This window comes from Zosterops lateralis, assembly GCF_965231275.1.
Source record: "Zosterops lateralis genome assembly, chromosome: W".
In the NCBI taxonomy this organism is placed as follows: domain Eukaryota; kingdom Metazoa; phylum Chordata; class Aves; order Passeriformes; family Zosteropidae; genus Zosterops; species Zosterops lateralis.
Genome location: NC_139801.1, coordinates 17062973 through 17090347, shown reverse-complemented (window position 1 = coordinate 17090347; position 27375 = coordinate 17062973). Strand labels below are relative to the sequence as shown.

Here is a 27375-nt window from a genome sequence, read left to right as displayed (position 1 = left end):
CTACACCATCCTGCTCTGTAGCTGTATGTGGAAAGGGTATGGCTGGTAGAACACAGGGGGTTGTCCATGAGCAATGTAGTAGTTGCTGAAGTTTCTGTCACTGATATAGGGAGCAGGCTGATAGTAGCATGTGACATTGGCCGCATTCAGGATGATGTTTTGTTCTCCAAGCACTTTTAAAGCCAGAATTGTGATCATATTGAGGGTTTGCCTTCGCTCATGCCCCATCAGGCAGACCGTGCTCTTGTTCACCACCCCACGCAGGGTCATCAAGTAGTCGTACTTGCTCTTCTCCTCCCCGATGAAGTGGTTGCACAGGTAGGACTCGATTTTCCTCTGCTGCTCAGCAATGTTGGGAAAATCAATGAAGAACCTGGAGCACATGTAACGTTCAAGAGATTTAATTTCAGTCTCATCCGCTGGCTTAAAGTCACGGACCAGGAGGTTGCTGTACTTCAGGAGGCCGCCTCCCCTGATCTCCTCCGGGTTCCGGGTGGAGATCAGTCTGTATTTCAGGTGGTCGATGGCTTGGTTGAAGTCCCCGTACATGCTCTCGGCGATGATGGTGAGGTGACAGTCCTGTGTCAGGGGCCGCTCTGAGGCTTTGTAGATGGCCAGGATGGAGTCCAGGATGATCTGGAAGGAGTCCACGCTGAACTCAAACTGCCGCCGGAGCGAGCTGACGAACTTCAGCTCCACGTTCTTGCCGCTGTTGTTGGACAGTGAGATGAGGCTCCAGCGGTCGTTGTCAGCGGAGACTTTGACCATCTTCTGCACATAGGCATCTTTCATGGTCTGAGCTGTGATTTTTTGCTTGTTAACACATTTTGGCAAGAAGTCCAACAGGCAATTGAGAACTGCTTCCTTAACAACCTGGAACTCGAGCTCACTGGGAAGTGCCACTCCAAAAATGATGTCCAGGTCCTTGTAACTAGTGCCATTGTGCTTCACCAGGATGTGACTGGCAGTGGAACCATTCAGGCGGATGTCCCTGACATGGATCTGTTTCTCAATGAGCTGCTCCCTTACCATAAGGATTATATCCTTCGGCTTTACTTCCAGGGTTGGAAAATTTCCTCTCCCATGAATAGGTATAGCCTCAGTTAAAACCTGATCCAGGATTTTAATCTGATCCCAGGTGAGATAACTGAATCTATGGTCCAAGTCCTCAGTCATTGTGATATCAGTTGGCTAAACAGGGAGAAAGAGGCATTAGAGACAAATGTTAGAATTTTCTGGAATACCAGAGAGGACACTTCACTTGGTTATACCAAACTTCCTCCCTCAGTGTAGTGACAGAGCTGTTCATTTTAGAGGCGCAACTCCAGTTAACGATCTGAGTCAACCACTGCACTTGTCGCAGGCTTTTAATTGAAATTTAATGTACTCAGGTTTTAATCCTGCTGAGAAGCCATCACGTTATTGTATAACTCATGACTCAAAGTAAATGCAGCAAATCGCATAGACCCAATTTAAAACTACTCAAAGATTAATAACATTAAATATTTGGTGGTTCTAATGGAATTCCAAATAAATTTCATCGTGAAGAGCTAAAATTAGCTAAATGAGCAAAATTGTTCTTTTTGTCCTGCCTAGACAGCCCCATTGATCTTTGATCTTCAGTGACTTGAATACTTAAAAGTACTAAAAGACCAGGAAGTTTTTTCTGAAAACCTGCTCCCCGTCTATCCAGCCATATGCCTTGGATGAACTTTGGTCTCCATGGATCATCTAAACCCATGCATCCTTTATTATCACTTGTGGTTTAAGAATTGGATATCTGATAATTTTCAAGCCGTTTCCACAATGTTTCTGAGGAAAATATTTCCCTTCTAAGCCATAAACCATGTTTTACATTAATGTATCAATAATGCTGCAAGTCATGGTTTGCAGATCTGGTGAGAAAACCCCTTCCAGTCTTGTGGAAAAAGGACCTCAAGAAAGCCTGTAAAGAAGCACCTACAGAATACATGGGATAAAGCTCAGCTTTGGGAAATTCTCAGTTTAAAATGGTATCTTGACTTCACAGCATCACATTTAGCAAGGAGATGAGACACTCAGGTGGTGGCCAGGTGGGATCTGAATGGGCTCAGTGAGGCACTAGCCAGGTGGAAGAAGTGCCTTTGGGAATTTGCCAGCACCCAGAACCTGCTTCCGAAACACCCCCGAGTGTTTCTGCAGCCAGATGGCTCAAATATATTCTTTCAGCCAAAGCTCAGGAATGAAAATAAAGTAAAATCATACTAAGTAACAACATTACTGAAAAGTCCCCACTGTTGTTTCTTAACCAGTGGTGACTCCATATGTACATTGTCATACATTCCCGTTCCCTCACCTTCAGATTCCGCATTCTGGAATATTTTAGTAATTTCAAGTAACCTGTGAGCTGCCAAATGGCTTGGGAATATGGCAGAGCTCTATTTCACATACTTCTGCTGGAATTTCAGTTCCCATTTAAGCTGATCAGGAGCATATGTAATTCCAAGCACCTTCCTGGCCTCATGACAAAGAATGGGACTAACGAGATGTTTGAAGTTGAAGGAATGTTTTAAAAGTTGGCTAAAGCAGGACTGAAATTGGGAATTTAATTGACAGTGTGATGGTCTTGGAATCAGTCCCATAGGTCTGGCACAACCATGTAGCTCCTGGCATCGTGTACATAGTGTATAATTCCACACCCATAACAGGTATGTTTTCAGGTGTATTCGGAAATATCCACATCTTTCCTCCAGTTATAGGACACAACATTTGAACTGAAAAGGAGAGAAATTGCCCTCCACAGCACTGCCAATTTTACATGCTAATGATGTCACCATTAAATATTCATTAGAATTCCATGCTTATTCCTTTAAAACTATAGCTATGCATCCTTCAGAGCCTTTATGACAACTCAGTACAAGTCTATCCTAAAAAACAGCTTTTACAGAGAGCTACTGTTAATTCTGGAAGTGTGACAACCTTGGGTGGAGGCAGGTTGGAAGGAGAGGGTTTTGTTCAAATGTTTTTGCTGCCATGTTGTCACCTGACTCATTCATAGAATCACAGAATTAAGGTTGGAAAAGACTTTCCAAGATCATCAAGTGTCCCAATTGTACACCACAATGACACAAAGACTCCGACTTCAGAAGGCTGAAAAGGTGACTATTTCCGGGAATGTTTCTCTTTTTATAGTATTCTACACAGACCAATTTGATTGGTGACAAGAAGACAAACCTCTTCAGTCACATTGGTCAGACTAGAGTGATATCAAAAAGAAATCCCTCCTAGTGGAAATATGTAAACATTCTTGCCATTACCAAAACGTCTCTTGTATACAGAAAGTTCCCTGGGAAAGGAATTTCAGAAACCAAAACATGTCAGGCACTGTTGGGAAAGATGGAACAGGAAGGACCATATGGATATGATTGCATGGTAAGAAATACTGCAGATGTAAAACCTGTGAGTGAAATAGAAATGAAAGCTAGTTTCGAGATATAGGCATGGCAGGCAGGAAGACAGTGATTAGCTGAAGATGGGTTGAAAGACAGAAAAACAAAAGACACAGGAATGTTGCCTTTCCACCCTGCAAAGGCATCAGGGAACAAGTACATAAGAAAGGAGTCTATAAAGTTTAGAATATAAAATGACATGGTAATGTAGTAGTTCTTATAGGCTGCATGCAAAGTTTGTATGTTTTGTATCTCACGCCGATTGGTCACTGTAAATTAGAATATTCAACACAAAAAGAGATATAATGTATTGTAACAAGATGATCGCTCTCTTCTCTTACCCTCTTACTCTCTTACCTTCTTACTCTCTTACCCTCTTGGCTCTCTTCGCTTGCTCTCTTTCGCCCTTCCCCTCTCTTCTCTCTCACCTCACTTGCTACTGCTTTCTCCCCACGTTTTTCCCCTGCTCCTACCCCGTTTCTACCCCTTAGCTCTCTTCTATCTCTCTCTCTCCCCATTCTCTCTTTAGGGCTTTGCTTCAGCCGAGGCTGGTGGCTGGAAGCAGGCCCTCTTTACCCACGACCCGTGTAATAATAAAGCCCCGTGTTTCTAGAACATCTCAGGTCTGCAGAGTTCCTTGTACCTGCCATCCATGGAAAATTTCTACAAGGCACGAACCAGGGCTACAATCAAGTCCAACTTTTTATATGTCAGATTATGGTAGACCAGCCCAAACAATCCCCTAGCAAACTTAAAATTGTCAGAATTGTTGTCTAAGCAGTAGTTTTTATCATGGCATTTGTTTGATATTGCAAAAGTTTGACCTTTCTGAGGCTGATGCTGTGATGTAAAAACAAAACAGAGTAGAGAAGGGAATGTTGAAATTTAATCCCCTTTTAGCAGAGGAACCTTGTTCAAACACTTGGAAAGTCAGAAGATGAACGTATCCCCAAATAAGCTTAGAAATCCTTCCTTTATTGCTACATGTTTTTAGGTTTTTCAGATGTTACTGGAATATACTGAGGTTTGAAACTGAAAGGAGAAGGTAATGTCAGTAAATCTCTCTTTTGTGTTGAAGAGGCATCCCTCAAAATGTCATTTCTCTGAAGTGATTCCTGGAGAATGTGGGGAGGCTTTGGGAGCTCAGAGTCTTACCATTAATGTTTTATGATAAATATTAAAGAATTCTCTGCTGAAATAACACCTTCAACTCTGACAAGTGAGCAAAATGTACTAGGAAAAAACCCCAGTAATTCCACTTTCAAAAATATAATTAATTTGCAGGTAAGCCTAAATAAACATTAGTAGTAGTAGTAGTAGTATTTTTCATTATTTACTAATTTGCTACCAGTTTGCGACCCAATACTTTAACCCTGCACTCTCCTAGAAGGATTTGGTCTTGTTCTTTTCTTCAGTCTTGTCTGGCATCAAGAACAATTTCCAGCCATTTTTATAGTCATTAGGAACCTGATTTCTCAAAGCAAGTGCAAATTTATTTACTGAGGTGCTCAGGGTAATGCCAGGAGTTATTATTAATATAATTAACCTCAGTTACAATACATCAGCAGCAACACTGAGGTTGTAATTAGTCAAAGTGTTGTGTAAAACAAGAGATCCTGGGATGAAGGGAAGGACACTCCCTGCACGTGACCACAGCACTTGGATGAAGCCAAGCACAAGTGAGTCCTGAGTTGGTTAATTGGAAAAGGGGCTGGAAAATCACATTATTCCTTGGAAACTGGTGCTGTTTGCAATGGAGGATGATCAATTTACATGGGAAGAGTGATAGGACAGGGGAATGGTTTTAAAGTAAAAGAGGGGAGGTTTAGATTAAATTAGAGAGAAATTCCTCCCTGTGAGGGTGCTGAGGCCCTGGCACAGATTCCAGAGAAGCTGTGGCTGTCCCTGGATCTCTGGAAGTGTCTAAGGCTAGGCTGGATGGGGCTTGGAGCAACCTGGGGCAGTGGAAGTGGAACTGGAAGCAGATGATCTTAAAGGTCTCTTACAACCAAACCATCCTGGGATTCTGTGATCCCTGGATGCAGATACATCTCACCTCACTGGCATCCCCAATCCCAGCTGTCCCTAAGTCTTCCCTGATGCACCCTGCCAAAGAATTCCCTTTGTGAAATTCCTTCCACACAAATACCCCAAAGCATCTCATGAGTTCCACATTCAGGGTTTTCTTGTCCTAAAGTCTGCACGTGGGCAAATGGAAGCTGCACAAACATCACCACCATGGCAATGAAATCCAAAAGAGGGTTTTTTTTCAACACATTATCAATACTTTAATTTACTGAGATTCTCTCCTAGTGATTTTTCTGAAGTTTTTTTGTTTATGGGATTTAAAATGTTACCATAAACTGCAATAGACCCTGAATCCCATCTGATTTAAGATCTCTGCCAGAAAAAAAGGATGATGAAAAGCAGTTTTCAGGGTGTTTTCTTTTACATACACCAGCTAGAGAAGCACAGAATAAGATGGATCAGTCCCAGTTGAGTTTTGTGATATATCATCCTTATTATAAGGTTAGAAAAATATTTCCCTGACTCAACCTCCAACTTGTCCTTGAGTGGTCACTTTCACCTGATAAAGCAGTTACAATGTGGAAAAATGTTTGGATGCTGTTGGATCATTAAACATAACATTGTTGAATTTTATCATTTATTTTCCCACTGAAATTAGAGCCTTGTCCTGGGTTGTAGTGTAGGATGTACACAAAGTATTTATTCTATCACCATCTTCATGAACTGTTGAAACCAGATGGGGCAGTGTTCTTCCCAGGCCCCCTTCCTTTAGGCTATCTTCTGCTAATGGCTCATCAACGCCTTGCCCATGACTCATAGGTAACTCCCTCCAGGAGTTCTCTCTGTTTAATGGGCCATCAAGGACCCACTTCACGACTCATCATCCCATTGTGAGATGCTCCGCCCATGGGGAGGAGCCAAGCATTCTCGCTTGGATATAATCTGGGATTTGGGACAGTACAAGCAGCCCTTACCTACTGGATTCCCAGAGGACCAGAGCTACCAGATCTTTCTACGGGATCACTGCTTCAGGAAGAGCACCTCACCTGGACTGCTTCCACCACTCTACTCAGGTTGTCAGGTTGTATTCTGACTCTGCCAGTGGTCCTTTGTGTTATTGCATTTATTTTATTTTATTTTACCTTTTTACCTTTCTTCTTATTAAATTGTATTTCTGACTTGGAGCTTCTCACTCGTTTTGCTTTTCAAACCACGACAAGCCTCTAATTTTCTTTTTGGAGCAAGCAACTCTGACTTTGGGCTTACAATGATGCTAAAGTGTTTCATTAACCACCTCTTAACACTCCAGGGTGCATGAGCTTCATCAAAAAAATCCAAGCATATCTGGCTGAATTAAGCAAATCTGCCATGGCAATTACAGCTTTCATGTTCCCCACAACTTTCATAGGAACTGATACTTGTAGTCTAGAGAACAGTCTCATCAAATTTAGCTCATATTTTACTGATAAACAGTTTAGATTCTCTTCTTATATATTCCATAATGTTGATTCAGTGTGTTTTCAAAGGGTTTGCAATGTGCTGGCATTTTCAGGCAGGATACAGCTGAAATAGTTTTTGTGCAGCTGTGGCAGCTCCATCCTCTTCCCTTTTCTTCTATCTGCTCCCATGTTTTTCTCTTTACAAAAAAGGCTGGGAATAGTTAAATGCTCCAATTCTTTTTACTTTGCACTTGAAATCGCTTGCGCAGGGACCTTTTACGGATCACAGAATTCCAGAATCACTGAGATTGGAAAAGCCTTCCAAAACCATTGAGTCCAACCAGTGCCTGATCTCCACCTTGTCACCAGCCCAGAGCACTCAGTGCCATCTTCAGTCCTTCTTTGGACACCTCCAAGGATGGGGACTCCAAACCTCCCTGGGCAGCCCCTTCCAAGGCCTGACCACCCTTTCCATGGAGAAATTCCTGCTGATGTTCAACCTGCACCTCTCCTGGCATGGCTTGAGGCTGTTTCCCCTCATCCTGTCCTTTGTTCCTTGGGAGAAGAGGCTAAAAAAGAGATGTAGAAAAATGTCTCGGGAGCTTGTGGTGGCCTTGTTTTGGGAGATCACTCCAGTAACACCCACAGAAACTCTGCCATTCCTCTCATCTCTGCACTGGCTTTCCTGCTTACACATTTTATACATCACTATAAATGCCCATGATCTCCTGCTAAAACTTTAATTCAAAGATCCATTTCTCTATTAAACTGGACATTTGGAAGTATTTTGCTCACTTACTTCAGGACTGCAGCTGGCATAAGCTCCAAAGGCAGGAATGTCAAATGTGGAGAGACTTCCAGTCATAATTTAAACTCAGACGAGATAAGGAGAAGCAGTAAAGCATCTGGGGAATCTAAATGGGGACATATTTAAATTGGTTTGACAGTGTTTTCCATGAGTTTTCCCTTCCATTAATGTTAATTCAGGCAGTGAAGGCAGAATTTATTTATCCTGTTATCAAGAGATAATGCATGAATTGCCATCCGTTTTCAGTCCAGTTACCATTGAGTTTCTCTGGGATAACAAATGATAGTTCAGCTCTTACCTGGCAGATAAGGCTGCAGGGTGGGAAAAATGCACTGCAAAGCTGTGGGCTTGGGCTGTGCCACAGAATGGCACCTTCAAGGGCAAAAAAAGCAAACACAGGATGAGACTTGATCCACAAAAATGTGTCCTATTTTTTCCACGCAACAAAAGGAACATGGATAATGGCTTTAAGGGAAAGAGAGCAGGGTTAGATGGGATACTAGGAAGAATTTTTTTCCTTTAAGGGTGGGGAGGGCCTGGCAGTATGCCCAGAGAGGCTGTGGCTGCCCCATCCCTGGAAGTGTCTAAGGCCAGGTTGGACAGGGCTTGGAGCATCCTGGACTAGGATGTTTCCCTGCCCATGGAATGAGATGGGATGTAAGGTCCCTTCCAACCCAAACCATCCTGGGATTCTCTTTCTACTGGAATGTTCCAGGATATTGGCTTGATGAGCTGGGAGTTCTCAGGAGGCACAAAATGAGGAGTTTAATTTGGGCACCCAATATGAAATCATAATCCATATTCTGTCATGCTGGATTGTGGGAATACACAAAACAGAGAGTAAGACATATTTAATTACCATAGCTAGTTTCATAACCAGGATGCCATGGCAGGAACAAACACAGCTCTTAAGATAAGAGAAGATGGGATTAAACCTGTTTACAGGAAGAGGAGAGATTCAATCAATCCCCTACAAGAAAGATGATGTAAAATGCATAAGTTGTTTGTATGTTCTTTTAACCTAATTATTGTACTGGAAATTATTAACCTTTCTGAAATGGTATATAAGCTTTTGGAAAACCTGAGTAAAATCGAATTCTGATCCCCGAATCAGTCTTCCTGTCTCTCCTCAATCGTCAATAATTGGTGCCCCATGTGAACGGAGAATGATCGGCTAGTTCACAGCAATTGACGACACCTCTGGAACTGATCGTGGTGGTGAGAGAACTGCGTTTGGGCCCACAATCACCTGTATGCTGCGACATGACAGGTGAGCCAGGGGAACTAAAAGTATGGGACAGGGAATGTCCGCCAAGAGAGACGTCTATGAAACCATGCTACGCCTCCTGAGCAAACATGGATCCCCCTTCCTTAAGCGGGACCTTAAGTCGCTCCTACGATGGGTGTCATGCATATTCCCCAATACCACCCTGATATAACAGCCCCCCGCCCGCCTCCGAGGGCTTCAGCTAGCTCAGTTCTTAGGAGGCTTTGGAGGGAATTATACCAGGAACAAGATAAAAGATATCAGAAGAGGCTCTTTCCCGGGACCTTTGTCCCAGACGTTTATTCTTCAAGGTTCCAGGGGGGAAAGAGAGAGAACAAGGAAGGTCGAGGCATTATATAGCCCCCTGCTCAGGAAAAAGATAGCTGGACCACAGCCAATGAGGTCAGGGAAGGAAGGAAGAGTCAAACTATATGGTAAGGGACTCCAGGGGGTCAGGAGGGAAAGACCATTCCCCCAGAGAATTACAATACCCCTTCTTCTATTTTTACTCTCCGCTACTGGGACAAGGCCAGTGTAAAACTCTACGACCTGGCTATGCTGCCTGGCCATGAGTCAGAGCTTTGCCTGCTCCCTGCTTGGAGGGTGGTCATGGACATGATTAAGAGAGTGGGGAGGTGAGACAACCTGTGAGGCAACCACAGAGATGGCCCCTGCAGCCATGCTAAACCCAGAACTGCCCAGGTCCCACTCCCTGTCCCCCATCCGCACCCCTTTCCCGACAAAAGCCAGGGACTGAGCACAGATGCCACCTGTAGCCCTGCCGCTATCCCACCAGCGACCTCAGAGCCATAGAACATTAATTGATTATGGGGACAGTGACTCTAGTAGCAACGGAGAGTCTTTCGACCTGGGCCCCGAAAAAGATCTGGACTTATTCCCTTCAAATATGCATAACAATTGGTTACAGATAAAAAAGAAAGCCCTTAAGGACAGAGACTTTGATACTGCAGCAGAAATCTTTGTAGCCCATGTGCGACTCGGCCCGAGGGGGGTGGAAATCCACAATGGGAGCCCTTGGGCCACTCAGAAATTAAGGAACTGTGCCGTACAGCGGCAGAATGTGGTTTGGGGTCCCCTTACTTCAGTAATTTACTAAGAGCAACCTTCAATACTCACCTCATGACTCCTCATGACGTTAAATTCTTGGCAAACCTTTTGCTCACCCCAACGCAATATGCAATATTCATGGCACAATGGAAAAAAAGACTGGAGAACTTAATTATAACATATGCAGGGCACGAAACCCAAGCCCTGGCTGCCTTAACTACTGGCCATTTGGCAGGGGAGGGGGTGCATACCAATCCTAATGGCCAGGCTGCCTTACCGAGGGAAGCCCTGGAGGGGATCACTGAGGCAGCTTGGTATGCGTTTCTCAAAGTGCCTGATGCAAAAACCCTGCAACAATCCTTCATAAATATTGTTATGTGTGATGGTGTGATGTCTGCATAAAATAATTCATGCTTGGGAATTAAGAAATATAGAAATAAGAACTCACAAGCGGCTACCGGGAAAACTGATTTACATCTGTAAGGGGACGGGCAGCTCCGAGGAGGAACCACAAAATTTACAACAGAAAAAGAGCTGCAGCCACGGAGATGAGCAATCAAGGGTGATCAGCCAGGTTACGTCTAGATGATTGATACCAGATATGCATCTAAGACAAGACGCCCAAGCTTGTCAGGACCGAGCATCTCAATATCAGCTTCTTGGAAATCTCATCAATCCCTTGCCTCTGCCAGGAAGGCTATCCAGGAGAACAGAAGTCCCAAACGAAGATGCATGAATATGTGATCTGAGCAGAAGTGGACAAAGAAACCCTGCCTCAGGGAAAATAATCTGTATATAAACTGCACCTTCGGTGGCAGGATTTGTGAATGGGGGGACTGGTGCGATAGAGGCCAGTCTGAGGTTCACCCTGCTCCGATCCTGAGATCGGAGTTGTCCTTTTATTATGGCTTCTCCGAAATCGCTGTTACACAAAATAAATTTTATTTTTTTATTTTTCAATTCAGCTGTTTTGTTTATTACAAATATTAAACAAGCTCCACAAGAACCCTATATGCAGTTTGTGGACAGATTAAAACAAACACTGGAAAGACAAATTGATAATGATCAAGCTAGGGAAGTTGTGCTACTCAAACTTGCTGTTGAAAATCCTAATGAGGATTGTAGACACCTTTTGAAAACCCTGCCCCCAGAACCTGAGCCCACATTGCTCCAAATGATTGAAGCTTGCAATCGCTTGGGGACATTACAACACACAACAGCAGTAACTTACCAAGCCGTGGGGCAAGGCAAAGCCGATGCATTTGCCACTTTGAAAATGGTACCCGGAAAGCAGTTGGTTTGTTTTCGCTGTGGGGAGCCTGGTGTAAGAGACAGTCTGAAGTCCCCTCATCTGCCTCACAACCATCGTCAATGACAGAGACTGAAACCCCTAAAGGACTCTAAAACCCCAGCACAGGAGTTCTGGCCTGGCTGAGGTGGGACGTCTGCCAAGTGTTGCCTATAGGTGTGTTCGATGGAAAGAACTAGCACGCATTTCCATCAGAACCTGAGCAGAAACAATGGGCAAGTCACGGTTAATCGATTGTACTTGCTGATGGACCAGTCTATTTCTGTACCTGTTCTCGTTCTCTCAAAATGAACACACTGTAACAATCTCCCCACATTTTGGCCAACTGCCTGTTGCTTTGGAAAAGACTATAAAAGACCCCGGGGTTAACCAAAGACTTTGTGATCACCCCACGGAAGAAGACGGATCTATTGGCTGGACCACAATGATTTCATCTCTCCATTGGTAGCTATTACCCACCCCTTCTTTCCCTTTTCTCTCTATCTTTTATTTCCTTTCAAATCCTTCTATCGCATTTGCTGTTGGCACTCAATAAAGGTGCATTTGTTTTGATTAATACTGAAATCCCCTCTGTGTTGTTTTTGCACTCTGAGATCAGTTAACGAACCATCATGACCCCCGCTTGCATTAGCAGATCGTGACACCCAAGCACATTAAAAAAGACTGCCAAAAGGCACAAAAACCAAAGACACCAAGTGTATGCCCTCACTGCCAGAAAGGTCCTCACTTTGCCAATTCCTGTTGCTCTAAATTTCACAAAAATGGCCAGCCTTTGCAGGGAAACTCATCTTGCAGCGCAGGATGGCGACGCGTGAAGATACAAGTTCCACAGCCTTCCCAGCCACAGCTGCCAGAGCCAACCTTCGGCTTCCAGCCAGCCCTGCCCCCACCACCTGGACCATCGCAGAACTACGGGCAGCCACTCCAGGAAGCGCTGGGTTGGACGTATCAACTAGTAACACAGTAATGTTGACCAATAGCTCCGTATTTTGTCTCCTCACAGGGATTTGTGGTCCTTTACCACCAGGTTACTATGCTTTGCTTTTAGGTAGAACTTCTACCTCAGTGACAGGACAGTCTGTTTTGCCAGGAGTCATTGACTGATACAGTTGGGGAAATAAAAATCATGGCTTGGACTCCACTGCCCCCCTGTGTGGTCCCCGCAGGCAGTGTAAGAACTAAAATACAAGTTCCTGAATTCAGTTGATTGTTGTAACTGTAAAGTGCCTTCTCCGTTAAATACTATTCACCTCGTACCTATTGTAAGGCCTTCTCTGTTAAATACCATTTACCTCAGACCTATTGTTATTGTAATTGCAAATGCCTTTCCTAAATGTTTTCTCTGTTAAATGCTACTTACCTTGGATGCCATTTCTTTGAAACTGTATCCTTCCCATCGAGTATCGCCCCTGCTGCTCCCCACATGGCAACTGATGACACCACTCGGCATGCAGATGAGGAGAACTCCCATGGGCCTTAGCACCCAGCAGAAGTGGGATTGACACCTAAAAACCCCTAAAGCCAGCGAGCCGTGGCCCGAACAGAACTCCAAACTACATCAGTGAGCAGGGAAAGCATCGGGCTACCTGCTAGGGCTCCATGTCTTGTCACCGTGAGTTAAATAGTACCTTCTCCGCATGACTACCCTTGACTTGTCAACGAGCCAGTGTCTTCCCAGGGACTCGCGCGAGGACGGAAGCCGCAACTCTGCCGTGTGGCAAAGCTGAACACATCCTCCCCTGCGTCGTTCATCGCGAGCAGTGGCAGTGTGTGTGGTCCCTCGGGCCCCCACCTAGAGCTGACCTTAATAAAGGCATTAAAAAGGAGTAGATCTCCTTGTCCATTCTTTTCAGCAGCAAAATCGCTCAGCTTGTACTGTTCCCAGCAGCCCCTTATCTGCACCTCCGATAGCTACACAGAGGGGAGGCGGGTTTGGTTCAACAGGGGTGCCACAGGTTTTCTGGACACAAGGTATCACTTCTCAGTGTCCCACATGCCAATGCAAAGTGTCTCTGAAAGGCAAGGAGTTAATTTAAGCAGGCTTATTGAAATCAATGGCCTAATGATTGGCCAATAATGCCCATCCCCCAGGTCCTTTCAGGGATGGGTGGGAACAGTCAAAACTATCAGAGCCAACACCTGGTGCAAATCACAGAGCCTGAGGGGAGAGTGGCTACTGTCAGACCCTTTGTGCTGTCTGCACAGCTGATCTTGTGGGGGAGAGATGTTTTATCTCAGCCGGGAATTTTTATGCAGTCAAATTTTGCATAAGGGTCATTGGAATGTGCGACACCCCCAAACTGACTTGGAAAAACTCTGATCCAGTTTGGGTAGACCAATGGCCCATGTAATTAAAAAATCTGTGAGTATTACAGGAACTAGTACAAGAACAGTTAAAAAAAGGACATATAACCCCATCTAATAGCCCTTGGAATTCACCCGTGTTTATGATTAAAAAGCGGTCTAGGGGGTGGAGACTTACATGACTTGAGGAAAATAAATGAAGCAATTGAGGGAATGGGGTCCCTACAACCAGGGCTCCCTTCTCCTTCCATGATCCCTAGAAACTGGCATCTAACAGTAATTGATTTAAAGGATTGCTTTTTTGATATTCCGCTGCATCCAGACGATGCACCCAAATTTAGCTTTTTTGTGCCAAGCATGAATATGCAGGCACCACTAAATCGATATCATTGGCTAGTACTTCCTCAAGGAATGCGAAACAGTGCCACCATATGCCAGTGGTATGTGGTAAAAATTCTGAGTCCGGTACGGGAAAGAATGCCTGATGTTCTGTTGTATCATTATATGGATGATATCCTCATCTCTGCAGAAACTGTGCTTTGTGTGGAAGAAGCAATGCAAGCAGTCTGCCAAGCTGTTACATCAGTGGGCCTGACCATTGCTTCTGAAAAAGTTCAAAAGACATCTCCCTGGAAATATTTGGGCTGGAGGATAAACATGCATTGTATTTCGGCACAACCCTTGCAAATTTCAACTGAAATTAAAACTTTACATGATGCACAAAAAGTTGCTGGGGATGATAAATTGGGTTCGTCCCCTACCTGGGATTTCAAATACAGATTTGGAGCCATTGTTTGCCCTCCTGGGGGGGGAGATCCCGATCTTTTATCACCTAGGCATTTAAACAAAGAAGCACAGATTGCGCTTCAGGAAGTGGCTGATGCTATCTCTCAGAGACAATCAGCTTGTTGGGCTCCTGAATTGCCATTGTGGTTAATCATTCTAAATCCCAGTAAGCAAACCCATGCCTTAATATTTCAGTGGGATTCAGAAAAAGCAGACCCTTTGCTAATTATCAAGAGGGTCTTCTTACCTAATAACATGCCAAAGACTATTTCCATGCAAGATGAACTTATGGCCATGTTGATTATCAAAGCTCGTCAAAGAGTGACCTCCTTGGCTGGGAAAGATTTTGATCGTATCTATCTGCCTCTCACAATGTTTTATTTGAATTGGTTGCTACAGATGTCTGAAAAATTGCAAATTGCTTTAGCAGATTACCCAGGGCAGATATCTATCCATCCCCCTAAACACAAATTGTTAAGCTCTTCTTTTAACTTATTCCCCAAGCCAAAGATAAGTGAGACTCCTTTGCGAGCTATGACAATATTCACAGATGGTTCTGGGAAAATGCATAAATCAGTGATTGTATGGAAGGATTCTGAAACTGGAACCTGGCAATCTGATATTGCTGTTGTTGAAGGGTCTCCACAAATAGTAGAATTAGCTGCTGTGGTCAGAGTGTTTCAGAAGTTCAACACACTTTTTAATCTGGTTACTGACTCTGCATATGTTTCAGGTATTGTTCAAAGAGCAGAGAATTCTGTCTTGAAAAATGTTAAAAGTGACATTCTTTTTTCCTGGTTGTAACTGCTGGTTACTCTGTTAGACAAAAGGACGGCTCCTTACTTTGTGATGCATATTAGGTCATATTCCAATCTCCCAGGTTATTTCACTGAAGGTAATGCCCAGGAAGACTTGTTAGCCTTATCAGTGCAGCATGTTTTACCAAACAAAATAGAGCAAGCTTGGCTCAGCCATTCTTCTTTTCATCAGAACACTGGAGCTTTAATAAGATTTTTTGAATTAACTCCAGCACAGGTCTCTAGTATCATAACCACATGTCCCAACTGTCTGCGTTGCACCCTTCCTAACGTGAACACAGGAGTCAGTCCAAGAGGTTTACAAAGCCTACAGTTTTGGCAAACAAATATAACACTTTACTGAATTTGGCCGCTTGAAATTTGTGCACGCTTCTATTGACACATATTCAGGAGCTGTTTGTCTCAGTTCACGCGGGAGAGACAGCAAAAGATGCCTACTGTCACTTTGCTGCTGCCTTTGCCACACTAGGAATTCCTCAACAGATTAAAACAGACAATGGACCTACATACATTTCCCGTAGAGTTGCAGATTTTTTCTCCTTATGGGATATCACCCACAAAAGAGGCATACCACACTCACCCACAGGGCAGTCCATTATAGAGCATGCCCATGGCTCCCTCAAACATCTTCTGGTACAACAAAAGGGGGGAGCTGGAGACACTCCCACTGAAAGGCTATGCAAGGCCCTGTAGGTTTTTAATTTCTTAAACCGTTTAATGACAAACTTAAATCCCTCTATGACCAGGCATTTTGCATCATCCACATTGCTTTCCGGCAAGGAAAAACCACCAGTATTAATCCGTGATCCAGAATCTTGTAAAATCCTGGGCCCTTACCCTTTGATCACTTGGGGGAGGGGCTTTGCCTGTATCTCCTCAGAAAGAGGACCTTGCTGGATTCCTGCAAAGAATGTAAAGCCATTATGAGAACCCCTACTGGCAGCTGACACCACCAAGCCCAGAGGAGAGGAGGACCCCCACCCAGACTGCAACTGATGACAGCTTTTGTCCTACTTGTAAAGGAAACTGTGAACTTTGGGGTTTATGTCAGTATAAAGGATGTGAAAATTGGTGATATCACAGAGGCCTTTTGGAAAAACGTAGTGTAAATCAGGTATAAAGCCACTGAAATTTTAATTATAGCAGGCCACAAGAAAAGGATAGTCCTCACCTCCCTACTCTCAGAAGGGAAGTATTGAGTAACTCCAAAAATGGCCATATTTGCAAACTGGAATGCAGACAAAAGAATTGAGTGTCTTATATTTGGCTGATCTTAAGAAAGGAAAAAAAGGGGATATGCTAAAAGGGATTATTTTTTTCTCCCACAACATAGAGCAAAACAAACAAGCAAAACACCATGGGATCGAATCAGATGCTATGCTTATTAGCATTGCTTGCCTTTGGTAGCACAGCCTGGCCTGTTGATCAACCCAAAAAAAAAAAATGTTTGGATAACTCTGGCAAATGCAACTAAACAAGAAACCTTATGCCTAGCTACCGCATCCCCAGAAAATCCATTTTCAACCTGCTTAGTTGGCTTGCCATTAGATGGCTGGCCAATACCAGAAGCTACTAAAAGCATTGTACAGAGCTCAAATCCTGTTAATACATGGGATCAGTGGACTCCTTACCTTCCTATAACACCCTTGGAGCCACAAGAATGAGAACTCCTGGGTTCTGTAAAAATGGATTGTTGTGATAATTTTAATTACACAGGAAAAAACAGTCTAAAGCTTGGGATGTTTCTGCCTATCATCCCGTGTATAGGAACCAGACCTATTGGTGTAACTACACTTCTAGCAGCCCTTCTAAGTCCAGTAACGCTCCCCTGTGGCTGCTGCCGGGAATGTTCCTGGTATGTGGAGATCGGGCCTGGGCAGCAATCCCTTCACACATCAAGGGAGGTCCCTGTAGTTTGGGACGGCTGACTGTGCTAACACCTAATGCATCTGTGATTTTACAGCACAAGTGTGGGGGTGCTGAAATTGTCTTATAGGTTTTTTAGTTGTAAGTTCGATGTGATTTGGACTTTAACCCTAGCCAGGTAAAGTTCTTGTCTTGGATTGTTCTTATCAGAAGTTGATAAGAGTTACCAAGGCAACCTAATCCTCTGCCCAGAGTTTCGGTCATCCTATTGTATTCTCCCCCCCATGTCCATCATCCCCCAGGCCCCAAAACCTTCGGAGAGGTGTCTGACAGTGATTGGTGGAGATTGGTGGATCTCCCAGGACCCTATCCCAAATTCACCTGATTTGTTAATGTTGTGTATTGCATTTTGGCCTTACCCACCTGGCTTTGTTTCATTGGTCTTGTAACTTGTGCCCACCCCTGAGATCGGTGGGGAACAAAAACCCCTCGCAAACCAGGCCGGGGGTCACTCCCCAGAGGCACAGGCCTGGAACCAGGGACTGCCCCTGGGTTTCCCGAATAAAACCTTTCTCCCTGAGCCTGAGAGTGTCCCCTCTTTCAAACCACAGCCGTGACAGCTAAGGCAAAGGGGCTGCGGAGCCAAAGACCCATGCAAAGGTACTGTTGGGCGTATCAGAGCTAGCAGGGTGGTCCAGCCGAACGCTGAGCTGACCTGAGAGACAGATACGTGAAGCAACAGATTGGCGCGCCATCGTGGGGCCTGCAGACGCCTTTTGACCGGCTGTGCCGTGGGGGCTGACATGGAGGCCCGAGGAAGACTCGGACCCTGTGACCCAGAGACCTTCTGAGAGGACGTCGCCTTGTCGTGTCCCGAGGTTTTCAGCACTTCACGGAGCCACTGGGGTTGCTCAAAAAAAAAAAAAGAACCCCTGGTGGATGAAGGGAACAGCTCCTGCCCAGAGGAGTCCCCTTCTGGCTTGTGGTTGCCTCAGCAACGTCTCCAGCGTCCCGAGGGCTTGGTGAGTATATTTCCCCGAAGGGAGAGGAGAATACCCACCACAGAGGCTTGGGAAAGCCTCAGGGAACCCTAGGAGGGACGGGACAGGGGGGGACCGGGGGTCCGCCCTTGAGGAAGCCCTTACCCCTAGGAAAGGACGCCCACAGGGATTTGGGGGGTGGTTTTGCTGGGAAGGGGTGGTGAAAAGGATAACAGCTAGTCGGAATGGGAAACGGACTAAACACCATCCAGAAAGAGGTTTTTGAAAGTTTAATTGGAGTTTTAATTGTTGCCAAAGTTAAATACTCAAAAAAGGAACTAAAAAAATTTATTAGGTATTTGTTTTTGCATTTTCTGAATGTTGATTCGGACCAAGTGAACAGCATTTGGTTCTGGGAAAATGCTTCTAAAAAGTTGGAAAAATTAGGGAAGTCAGGAGATGTCCTAGCTTCAAAATTTGCATTCTGGCCGTGGCAGATAAAGGCTGCTTTAAAAGAGATCACAGGAATGCAAGATAACAAAGTTGCATTCTCTCAGAGCATTCCCTCAGTCCCTTCCCCCCATCCCCCTCCCCCTGCCTCTCCCGAGTCCCCCCAGCCCCCCCGGTCCCATTCCCCTGCCTCCCCGAAGCCTCCCAAACCCCCCAAGTCCCCTAAAACCCCCAAAACCCCCCCAGGTATTTTAAAAAAGGCTCCGCCCCCCCAGGGATCCCCCTCTCCAGGCATTTTAAGAATTCCTGGGTCCCCCGCCCCCTGCAGCCACGGCCGGGCTGCGAGGGGTTCCCGGGGCAGTCTGGCTGGCCAGAATGCCCAACTCCCCCCCCACGACCCCCCCGATTTCCCCAGCCAACAAACCCAGAGTCCGTTTCTCATTCGCCGAGGAGGAAAAACAGTCCCCAACCCCCCCGGTTGGGACCGGCAGCGAGGGCGGCTGTGGAAACCCCCCAAAGGGAGACACAGAGGGTCCCCCCCCTTCAGAGAACAAAGAAAAATGTGCCCGTAATGGCGGCAGCCTCGAGGAGCAGCCATTGCCTCTTTGTTCCCTTCCCCCCTCGCCTTCTTGTTCCCAGAATCCCTTTCACCGCCCTCCCACCGACTCTTCCCCGTACCCGCCCCTTTTTTCCTCACAAGGCTTGCCCCCGCCCCTTCCCCCGCCCCTTCCCCCGCCCCTTCTCCCACCCCCACAGAGCCAGGGGTGGGGTTTACCCATCTCCTACTGTGAGGGCACCGCCCCGGCTCCGCCCAGAACCTTCCCCCTGCCCGCCCCGCCCCCGGAGTGGGCGGTTCCTTCCTCCGGGGAGGCTCCTTACCCGCTCCACCCCCTTTTTCCTCAGCCCACTTTCCCGGAGCCGAGTTATCCCAAGCCGTGCGGCCCCGGGGAAGCCCCGCACCCCCCACCACCCCTCCCCGACCCGATCCCGCTCCTGGGACCGGGAGGAGATCACGGCACAGCCCAAACAGCGTGGGGCTCGCCGCTGCCCCCGGCGCTGCCGGCCCCCCCTCCGCCGCTCCCGGAGCTGGGACCACCCGCTCCCTGGCCGGCTGCCCCTCCCCCCCCGGCGCCGCAGCCGCCCGCTCCCCCCGCCCCCCCGAATGCCGGCGCTGCCGCCGCGTTTGCCGGTTTCCCGGGGCAGTGGCTGGGCGGACCGGACCGCGTGGCCCCCCCTCCCCCTCCCCCCTCGCGGCACCCACCGACGGCGCCGTGGAGCCCCTTCCCCGCCCCCCGCGGCGCGAGCGAGGCGCTGCCCCTGCCCCAGCCCGCGTTCCCGCCGCCCCCGCGCGGCACGGCCGGGGCGCCCCTGCCCCAGCCCACCCCCCCGCAGCCCCCGCGCGGCGCGGACGGAGCTTCTGTTCCCCCCCTAATGCCGTGCGGCGCTGCTCCAACCCCAGCACCGTTCCCACCCTACCCCCCACTCGGGGACACGGTGTTCTCAACTGCACCTCCTTTGGGGAATGCTTTTCCAAGTTTCCAATGGCCCCAGCCGCCCGTGCCACAGGCAGGCTGGGAGCCACCCCCAGCTTACAACTGGGAATCTGAGACGTGCTGCAAAGCGGCAGCTGTATCAGGACCCGCAGCTGAGGCGGCAACTGGGGTCCGAGAGGGAGGAAAGCAGGAGCCCGGGGGTGCAAACACAGGTGGGGTGCCCACAGTTACTCCGGTGACATACCGTAGGAGCAGGGGGCAGGGAACGATGGTAGCCACCTGGAAAGCGTTGTCACAGACGCTTGTTAAGGATCTCATGAAAGCCTTAAAGGAGTATGGGCGAGATAGCCCTTACTTCGAAGGCATGTTGTTTACTTCCTTTGGTAGAATCACAGTTGTCCCTTTTGATTTGAGGCAGATTTTCAAGTGCCTCTCAAGCAAAATGGAATTTGAGCTTTGGGAGGTCACTTGGGGAAAACTGCTGAAAGCTGCACTGCCAGGTTTGCTGGAGGATCCAACCACAGCAACTGACAATGCGGGCAATCCTATTACCCTAAACCACCTGTTAGGTGAAGGTGATTGGAAAGCAGCCTCAGATCAGGCCACCAACATTCCCCAAAATGTCCTTGAATTTGTAGCTAATCAAGCTTGCAAAGCCTTTTTGAAAATGCGACCAGATGGCCCCTCACAATATTACTTAGACATTTTTCAGGAACCACAAGAACCCTATGTCAAGTTTGTGGAGCGACTTGCATCAGCTGTGGAACAGCAGTTTGCTGGAGAGGAGGGACAGAAACAAGTGATTCAGCAGTTGGCTTTCTCTCATGCGAACGAGGAGTGCACTGCTGCAATAAATCTGATACCCAGAGAACCAGGCTCGACACCTCCTCTCAAGGAGATGCTGCAAGCCGTGAGCGCCGTCGTCCCACGCTGCAGAAAACCAGCCCTTAGAGAGGGAAAATCGCGCCAGAAAATCACCACTGCTGCCGTGGAAACACCTAAAACACCAGAACCACACAAGAAGAACGCTCCTGCACAAGCTAACAGCCAGTGTTTTCTGTGTGGAAAAAACGGTCACTGGATCAATCAGTGTCCATTGAAGGGACAATTTGACAATTTCTTAAAACAGGAAAGGGAACATGAGGGGAGGGAGAACAAAAGGAACACCAGGGTGTCAAAAAACTGATTGGGGAGCGCGGGACTGCCCAGCGTGAGGACCCCAATCGGGCAGCCCAAATAACCCAAAAAGAAAAAAGGTCACCTAAATCAGATTTGTCTCTCTCTTCACAGGACCTGACAAAACAAGGGAAACCGAGGCACATAGTATTGCCTGAGCCATCAGGATCCTTGACAACAACGGACAGGTATAAGCCCTTTAGGCTCCAGTTGGCTGAGCCTCTTCACCTGCGGGACAGTCAGTGGCAAACAGCCATGGTCTCAAAGGAACCCGGCACGTGGCACATGGTGGAGACAAAATTTGTGGTCATCGGGGACTGTAAGTTCACCCCCTCAGACATACAGGTCGCCCCTGGGACAATCACAGCTGACCCAGAGTGATTTGTTGTGTGGCTCCGCAGTGAAAACCCACCCACCTTCCTACCAAAAGGGCAAATTATCGCCCAGGCCATACCAGCAGTGCAAGGGCTTGCAGTAAAAACAAGTCCAGAGGAAAGTGCCACAGAGAGTGGCAAAGGAGAAAGCGACAAAGACACCACTGTCGCTGTGGTAAAAAAGATAGGCTCAAACAGGCCAAAAGATTTCTGTAAGCTTTCTATGGGTGGGGAATCCAAACTCCTTCAAGGAGCTTGGGACACAGCCGCTGATGTGACGGTCGTCCCAGAAAGGATGTGGCCATCACATTGGGAACTGCAGGACATTGTCAAACATGTAAATGGTATTGGAGGCTTGCAATTAGCCAAGCAGTCAAAAAAGGCAGTGACAATTGAAGGGCCAAACGGGCAAATGGCCACGCTACGCCCATTTGTTTTGGATTTTGACGAGCCTCTGTGGGGAAGAGATTTGATGTCCCAATGGGGGGTCACAATTAACATTCCTGACCCTCCAAAGGTTTTTCGGGCAGTGGTCACTGAGGAGCGCCCTATACAGAAACTGAATTGGCTGTCAGATGAACCAGTCTGGATAGAGCAGTGGCCACTTTCTAAACAAAAGTTAAAGGCGCTCAATGAGCTTGTGGAAGAACAGCTGAAAAAGGGCCACATTGAAGAGACCACTTCACCGTGGAACTCTCCAGTGTTTGTCATGCAGAAAGCAGATAAGACCAGGTGGAGGCTCCTACACGACCTCCGCAAAATTAATGAGGTAATTGAGGACATGGGATCCCTGCAACCAGGGATGCCCGCCCCAAGCATGCTCCCCGAAAACTGGAGTTTGACTGTCAGTGATATAAAGGACTGTTTTTTCCACATTCCCCTTCATCCTGATGATGCCCCACGGTTTGCATTCTCGGTGCCCACCTTGAACCGAGAGGCTCCACGAAAGAGGTATCAGTGGAAAGTTCTTCCGCAGGGTTTAAAAAATTCACCGGTGATCTGTCAAAGGTATGTTGCTTCCCTGCTCGCACCTGTGCGTGCAGCGGTGCCCCAAGTAATAATACATCATTACATCGACGATGTGTTAATTTCCGCACCAACAGACGACCTGTTGGCACATGCCCTTGACCTCACCGTGGCTGCACTGGTTGATGCAGGTTTTGAACTACAGGAATCCAAAATTCAAAAGATGCCACCCTGGAAATACCTAGGGCTGGAAATTGGGAAGAGGACTATTGTTCCTCAAAAATTGGAAATCAAGACCCAAATTCAGACCCTTGCAGATGTCCATCAGCTGTGTGGAGCTTTGAATTGGGTGAGACCTTGGCTGGGTCTTTCTACCGAAGACCTGGCCCCCCTCTTCAATTTGTTAAAAGGGGGAGCTGAACTGAGTTCACCCAGGGCCCTCACCCCAGAGGCAAAGATTGCACTGGATAACATTCAACACGCATTGTCCACCAGACAGGTCAACAGATGTAAACCTGACCTGCCTTTTCGTTTCATCATCTTAGGAAAGCTGCCACATCTCCATGGGATGATTTTCCAGTGGAACAACAAAACCCTCCAAAAATCAAGGGAGGTCCAAGGCAAAGAAGATCCTCTCTCTATTATAGAGTGGGTCTTTCTGAGCCACCACAGGACCAAAAGAATGACAAAGCCACAAGAATTGATGGCTGACCTGATCCGGAAAGCCAGAGTTCGCCTTAGGGAACTGGCTGGTTGTGACTTTGAGTGCATTCACATGCCCATAAAATTAAAATTGGGTCAAATTACAAAAGCAATGTTAGAGCATCTGCTTCAAGAGAACGAAGCACTGCAGTTTGCCCTAGAGAACTACCCTGGTCAAATTTCTATTCATCGGCCTGCCCACAAAATTTTCAATTCGGATGCCCAATTTTGATTAAAGTTAAAAATTGTCCAAAGCAAGGAGCCTCTTAAGGCTCTAACCGTCTTCACTGACGCGTCCGGAAAGTCCCACAAATCAGTTATGACTTGGCGGGACCCTCTCACCCAGAGGTGGGAATCAGAGGTGGTTGAGGTGGAAGGATCACCTCAGGTTGCCGAGCTGGCCGCAGTCGTTAGAGCATTTGAGACGTTCCCTGGACCTTTCAATTTGGTAACAGATTCGAGTTATGTTGCAGGGATAGTTTCTAGAGCAGAACATTCTGTGCTGCAGGAGGTTTCCAACGTCACTCTGTTCAAGTTGCTTTCCAAGCTGGTCAAACTGATTTCCCACAGGAAGCAACCCTTTTATGTGATGCACACCAGGTCGCACACAGAGCTCCCAGGTTTCATAGCAGAGGGAAACAGGAGAGCCGATGCTCTCGCTGCCCCTGTGGAGGTGGCCCCTCTGCCAAACCGTTTTGAGCAAGCCAGAATCAGCCATCAGCTTCACCATCAAAACGCGCCAGGTCTGGTCAGGCAGTTTAACTTAACCCGTGACCAGGCCAAAGCGATTGTGACTGGCTGTCCGCAATGTCACAGGTATGCCATCCCATCCATGCCCACAGGCATGAATCCCCGTGGTTTGTCCAGCTGTGAAGTGTGGCAGACAGACGTCACGCGCTTTGCCCCCTTTGGGAGGCAGAAATACGTGCACGTCTCTGTGGACACATTCTCAGGAGCTGTTTTTGCTTCTACCCACACAGGGGAAAAGGCTGGGGATGCTATCAAGCATCTCATCCAGGCTTTCTCTGTCCTGGGCATCCCAAAGTCCCTGAAAACAGACAATGGTCCAGCATTCAGGTCCAAAGAATTCTGCAGTTTTCTGCAGCAGTGGGGAGTGGAACACAAAACTGGGATCCCCCACTCTCCGACAGGTCAGGCGATTGTGGAAAGGACTCATCAGAACCTCAAAAGAGTCCTCAGCCAGCAGCAACCGATCCTCAAAATTGAGCCACCATCTGTAAGACTAGCCCGTGCCTTGTTCACGTTGAATTTTCTTAACTGTTCCTTTGAAACCATGAACCCGCCGGTGACAAGGCACTTTCGGGGGAGCTCACAGTTAGAGCCCCGGGAAAGGCCAAAGGTCCTTGTCAAGGATCCAGAAACTTTGAGGATACAGGGTCCTCATGATTTGGTCACCTGGGGGCGCGAGTATGCCTGCGTCTCCACTCCCACCAGGTTGCGGTGGATCCCCTCCAGAAATGTGAGACCCCATGTCCCCAAGGCTTCAGAAACGAAAGTACCCCAGGTCACTGTGGCCTCCTGGAGAAGGAGGAAAAAGGAGGAAGAGGAAGCGGGCCCAGAGGCAAGTCCTCCTAGCCCAATTACTCTTCCCTCCTGGGTTTTCTGTCATGAAGAGGAAACAGAAGAGCTGTTTCCTCCAGCTGAATGTTTTCAGTGGTTGTTTAACTAACCCCTTTTTTCTGAGTTCTATCATCTAAGGCTGAGAACATCAAAACATCAATCCAGCAGCTGTGAGGATTGGTCGATTCCATCAAGCAAGAAACAGGGGACTGGTTTGACAACCTCTTCAAAGGTGTTGGACTCTCTAACATTGCAAGCTCGTGGATCAAAACCGGACTGTTGTTCCTGTTCATCATTTTAATTGTAGCCATTCCTTCTGGTTTGGTCAAAAGCCTGATCATGAATGCAATTTTCCACACTACTACCCCCTCAGTGCATTCAGTGACACCTGCCATCGAATTCCCACCAGACTTTGACTCCAGCAGCGAGTGTGATTCAGATATCTACACTCCAGACCAGTGACACAAATAAAAGAAAAAGGGGGAGGTGTGGGGGTGCTGAAATTGTCTCATAGGTTTTTTAGTTGTAAGTTTGATGTGATTTGGACTTTAACCCTAGCCAGGTAAAGTTCTTGTCTTGGATTGTTCTTATCAGAAGTTGATAAGAGTTACCAAGGCAACCTAATCCTCTGCCCAGAGTTTCGGTCATCCTATTGTATTCTCCCCCCCATGTCCATCATCCCCCAGGCCCCAAAACCTTCGGAGAGGTGTCTGACAGTGATTGGTGGAGATTGGTGGATCTCCCAGGACCCTATCCCAAATTCACCTGATTTGTTAATGTTGTGTATTGCATTTTGGCCTTACCCACCTGGCTTTGTTTCATTGGTCTTGTAACTTGTGCCCACCCCTGAGATCGGTGGGGAACAAAAACCCCTCGCAAACCAGGCCGGGGGTCACTCCCCAGAGGCACAGGCCTGGAACCAGGGACTGCCCCTGAGTTTCCCGAATAAAACCTTTCTCCCTGAGCCTGAGAGTGTCCCCTCTTTCAAACCACGGCCGTGACAGCTAAGGCAAAGGGGCTGCGGAGCCAAAGACCCATGCAAAGGTACTGTTGGGCGTATCAGAGCTATCAGGGTGGTCCAGCCGAATGCTGAGCTGACCTGAGAGACAGATACGCGAAGCAACACACAAGTATCCCTGCAGAACAAGGCACAGTTTGTATGCATTTGATGAATACTGTGATGATGAATTGTCTTTGTGGTCTGTGACCCAGATGAATTGGGAATCTTTGCTTTTGCCAGGACTGGCTGCAAAAAAGGCCTTGAGTCAATTAAATAAGGCAGCCTGCTGGCTGGCAAAACAGATGAATGCCACCAGCTCCTCTTTATCAAATTTATTAACAGATGTTGACAGTGCAAGGCATTCCAGTTTGCAAAACCGGGCTGTGATTGATTTTCTCCTCCTGGCCCAAGGCCATGGATGTGAGGATTTCGATGGAATGTATTGTATGAATCTTTCTGATCACTCAGAATCTATCGATAAAAGCATACAGCTGCTTAAGGATAGTGTGTTTAAACTAAAGGTGGGATCTGGATCTTGGCTAGATAACCTGTTTAGTGGCTGGGGTTTGATACCTTGGCTAAAGAATTTTTTTAGGATAGGAATGCATGTGATGATTTTAATAAAAATTATGTTAGTTATGATGCCTTGCTTGCCTTAATGTGTGCAGAGATTGATTAATAAGGCTACTAAAGGAGTGTTTTTGGTTAATACAGAAGGGGGAGATGTGGGAATACACAAGACAGAGAGTAAGACAGACTTAATTAACATGACTGGTTTGATAACCAGGATGCCATGGCAGGAACAAACACAGCTCTGAAGATAACAGAAGATGGGATTAAACCTGCTTACAGGAAGAAGAGAGATTCAATCAGTCCCCTATGAGAAAGATGTTGTAAAATGAATGAGTTATTTGTATGATCTTTTAACCTAATTATTGTAGTAGAAATTATTAACCTTCCTGAAATGGTATATAAGCTTTTGGAAAACCTGAGTAAAATCGAATTCTGATCCCCAAATCAGTCTTCCTGTCTCTCCTCAATCGTCAATACTGGATATTTGGCTTTTTTGGATGTCCCATTTTTCCATCATGACTCATGGTAGACTCAGTCAGATGGGGATCCCCTCACAGGGCAACATTTTCAAGGGCCAATTTATCATGACTTGATATCAGTTCCTACAACACATGAAGCTCCTCACAGGGCTTCCAGTCCAAACCAATGAATGCTTTAAAAAACACAAGGCCAGCAGTACCTCGATTGCTCCAAAATACTTCAATAACTTTTTAAAAATAGCTGTCATATGCAGTATTTGGTCTGTTTGGGGCTGTGGTCATCCCTGGGAAGTTCCTGCTTTAGGAAAAGACTATTTGTACTACAAAACATACTTATGGACTAAATCCTGAATAATATTCCCAGCAAGGATGCAAGATCCCATGGACTAACCAGGGCAGGACGACTGGAAGCGTGTATTCCAGCAGAGTTAACAGGATGAGTCACTGCACCATTTGGTAGAAATATGAATTGTCATCTTG

At 46.8% G+C, this 27375-nt stretch overlaps 1 protein-coding gene across 1 annotated transcript; it reads right to left on the bottom strand.

The window, feature by feature from the left end:
• On the bottom strand, positions 1-27375 carry LOC310922127 (terminal nucleotidyltransferase 5C-like; the record flags this gene model as incomplete). Its single annotated transcript, XM_083882524.1, has 3 exons — positions 27287-27375; positions 16093-16156; positions 1-1191 (listed from the first exon to the last, which is right to left on the bottom strand). The coding sequence occupies exon 3, from the start codon at positions 1174-1176 to the stop codon at positions 1-3; it is 1176 nt and encodes a 391-aa protein (XP_083738650.1). The 5' UTR covers positions 1177-1191; positions 16093-16156; positions 27287-27375.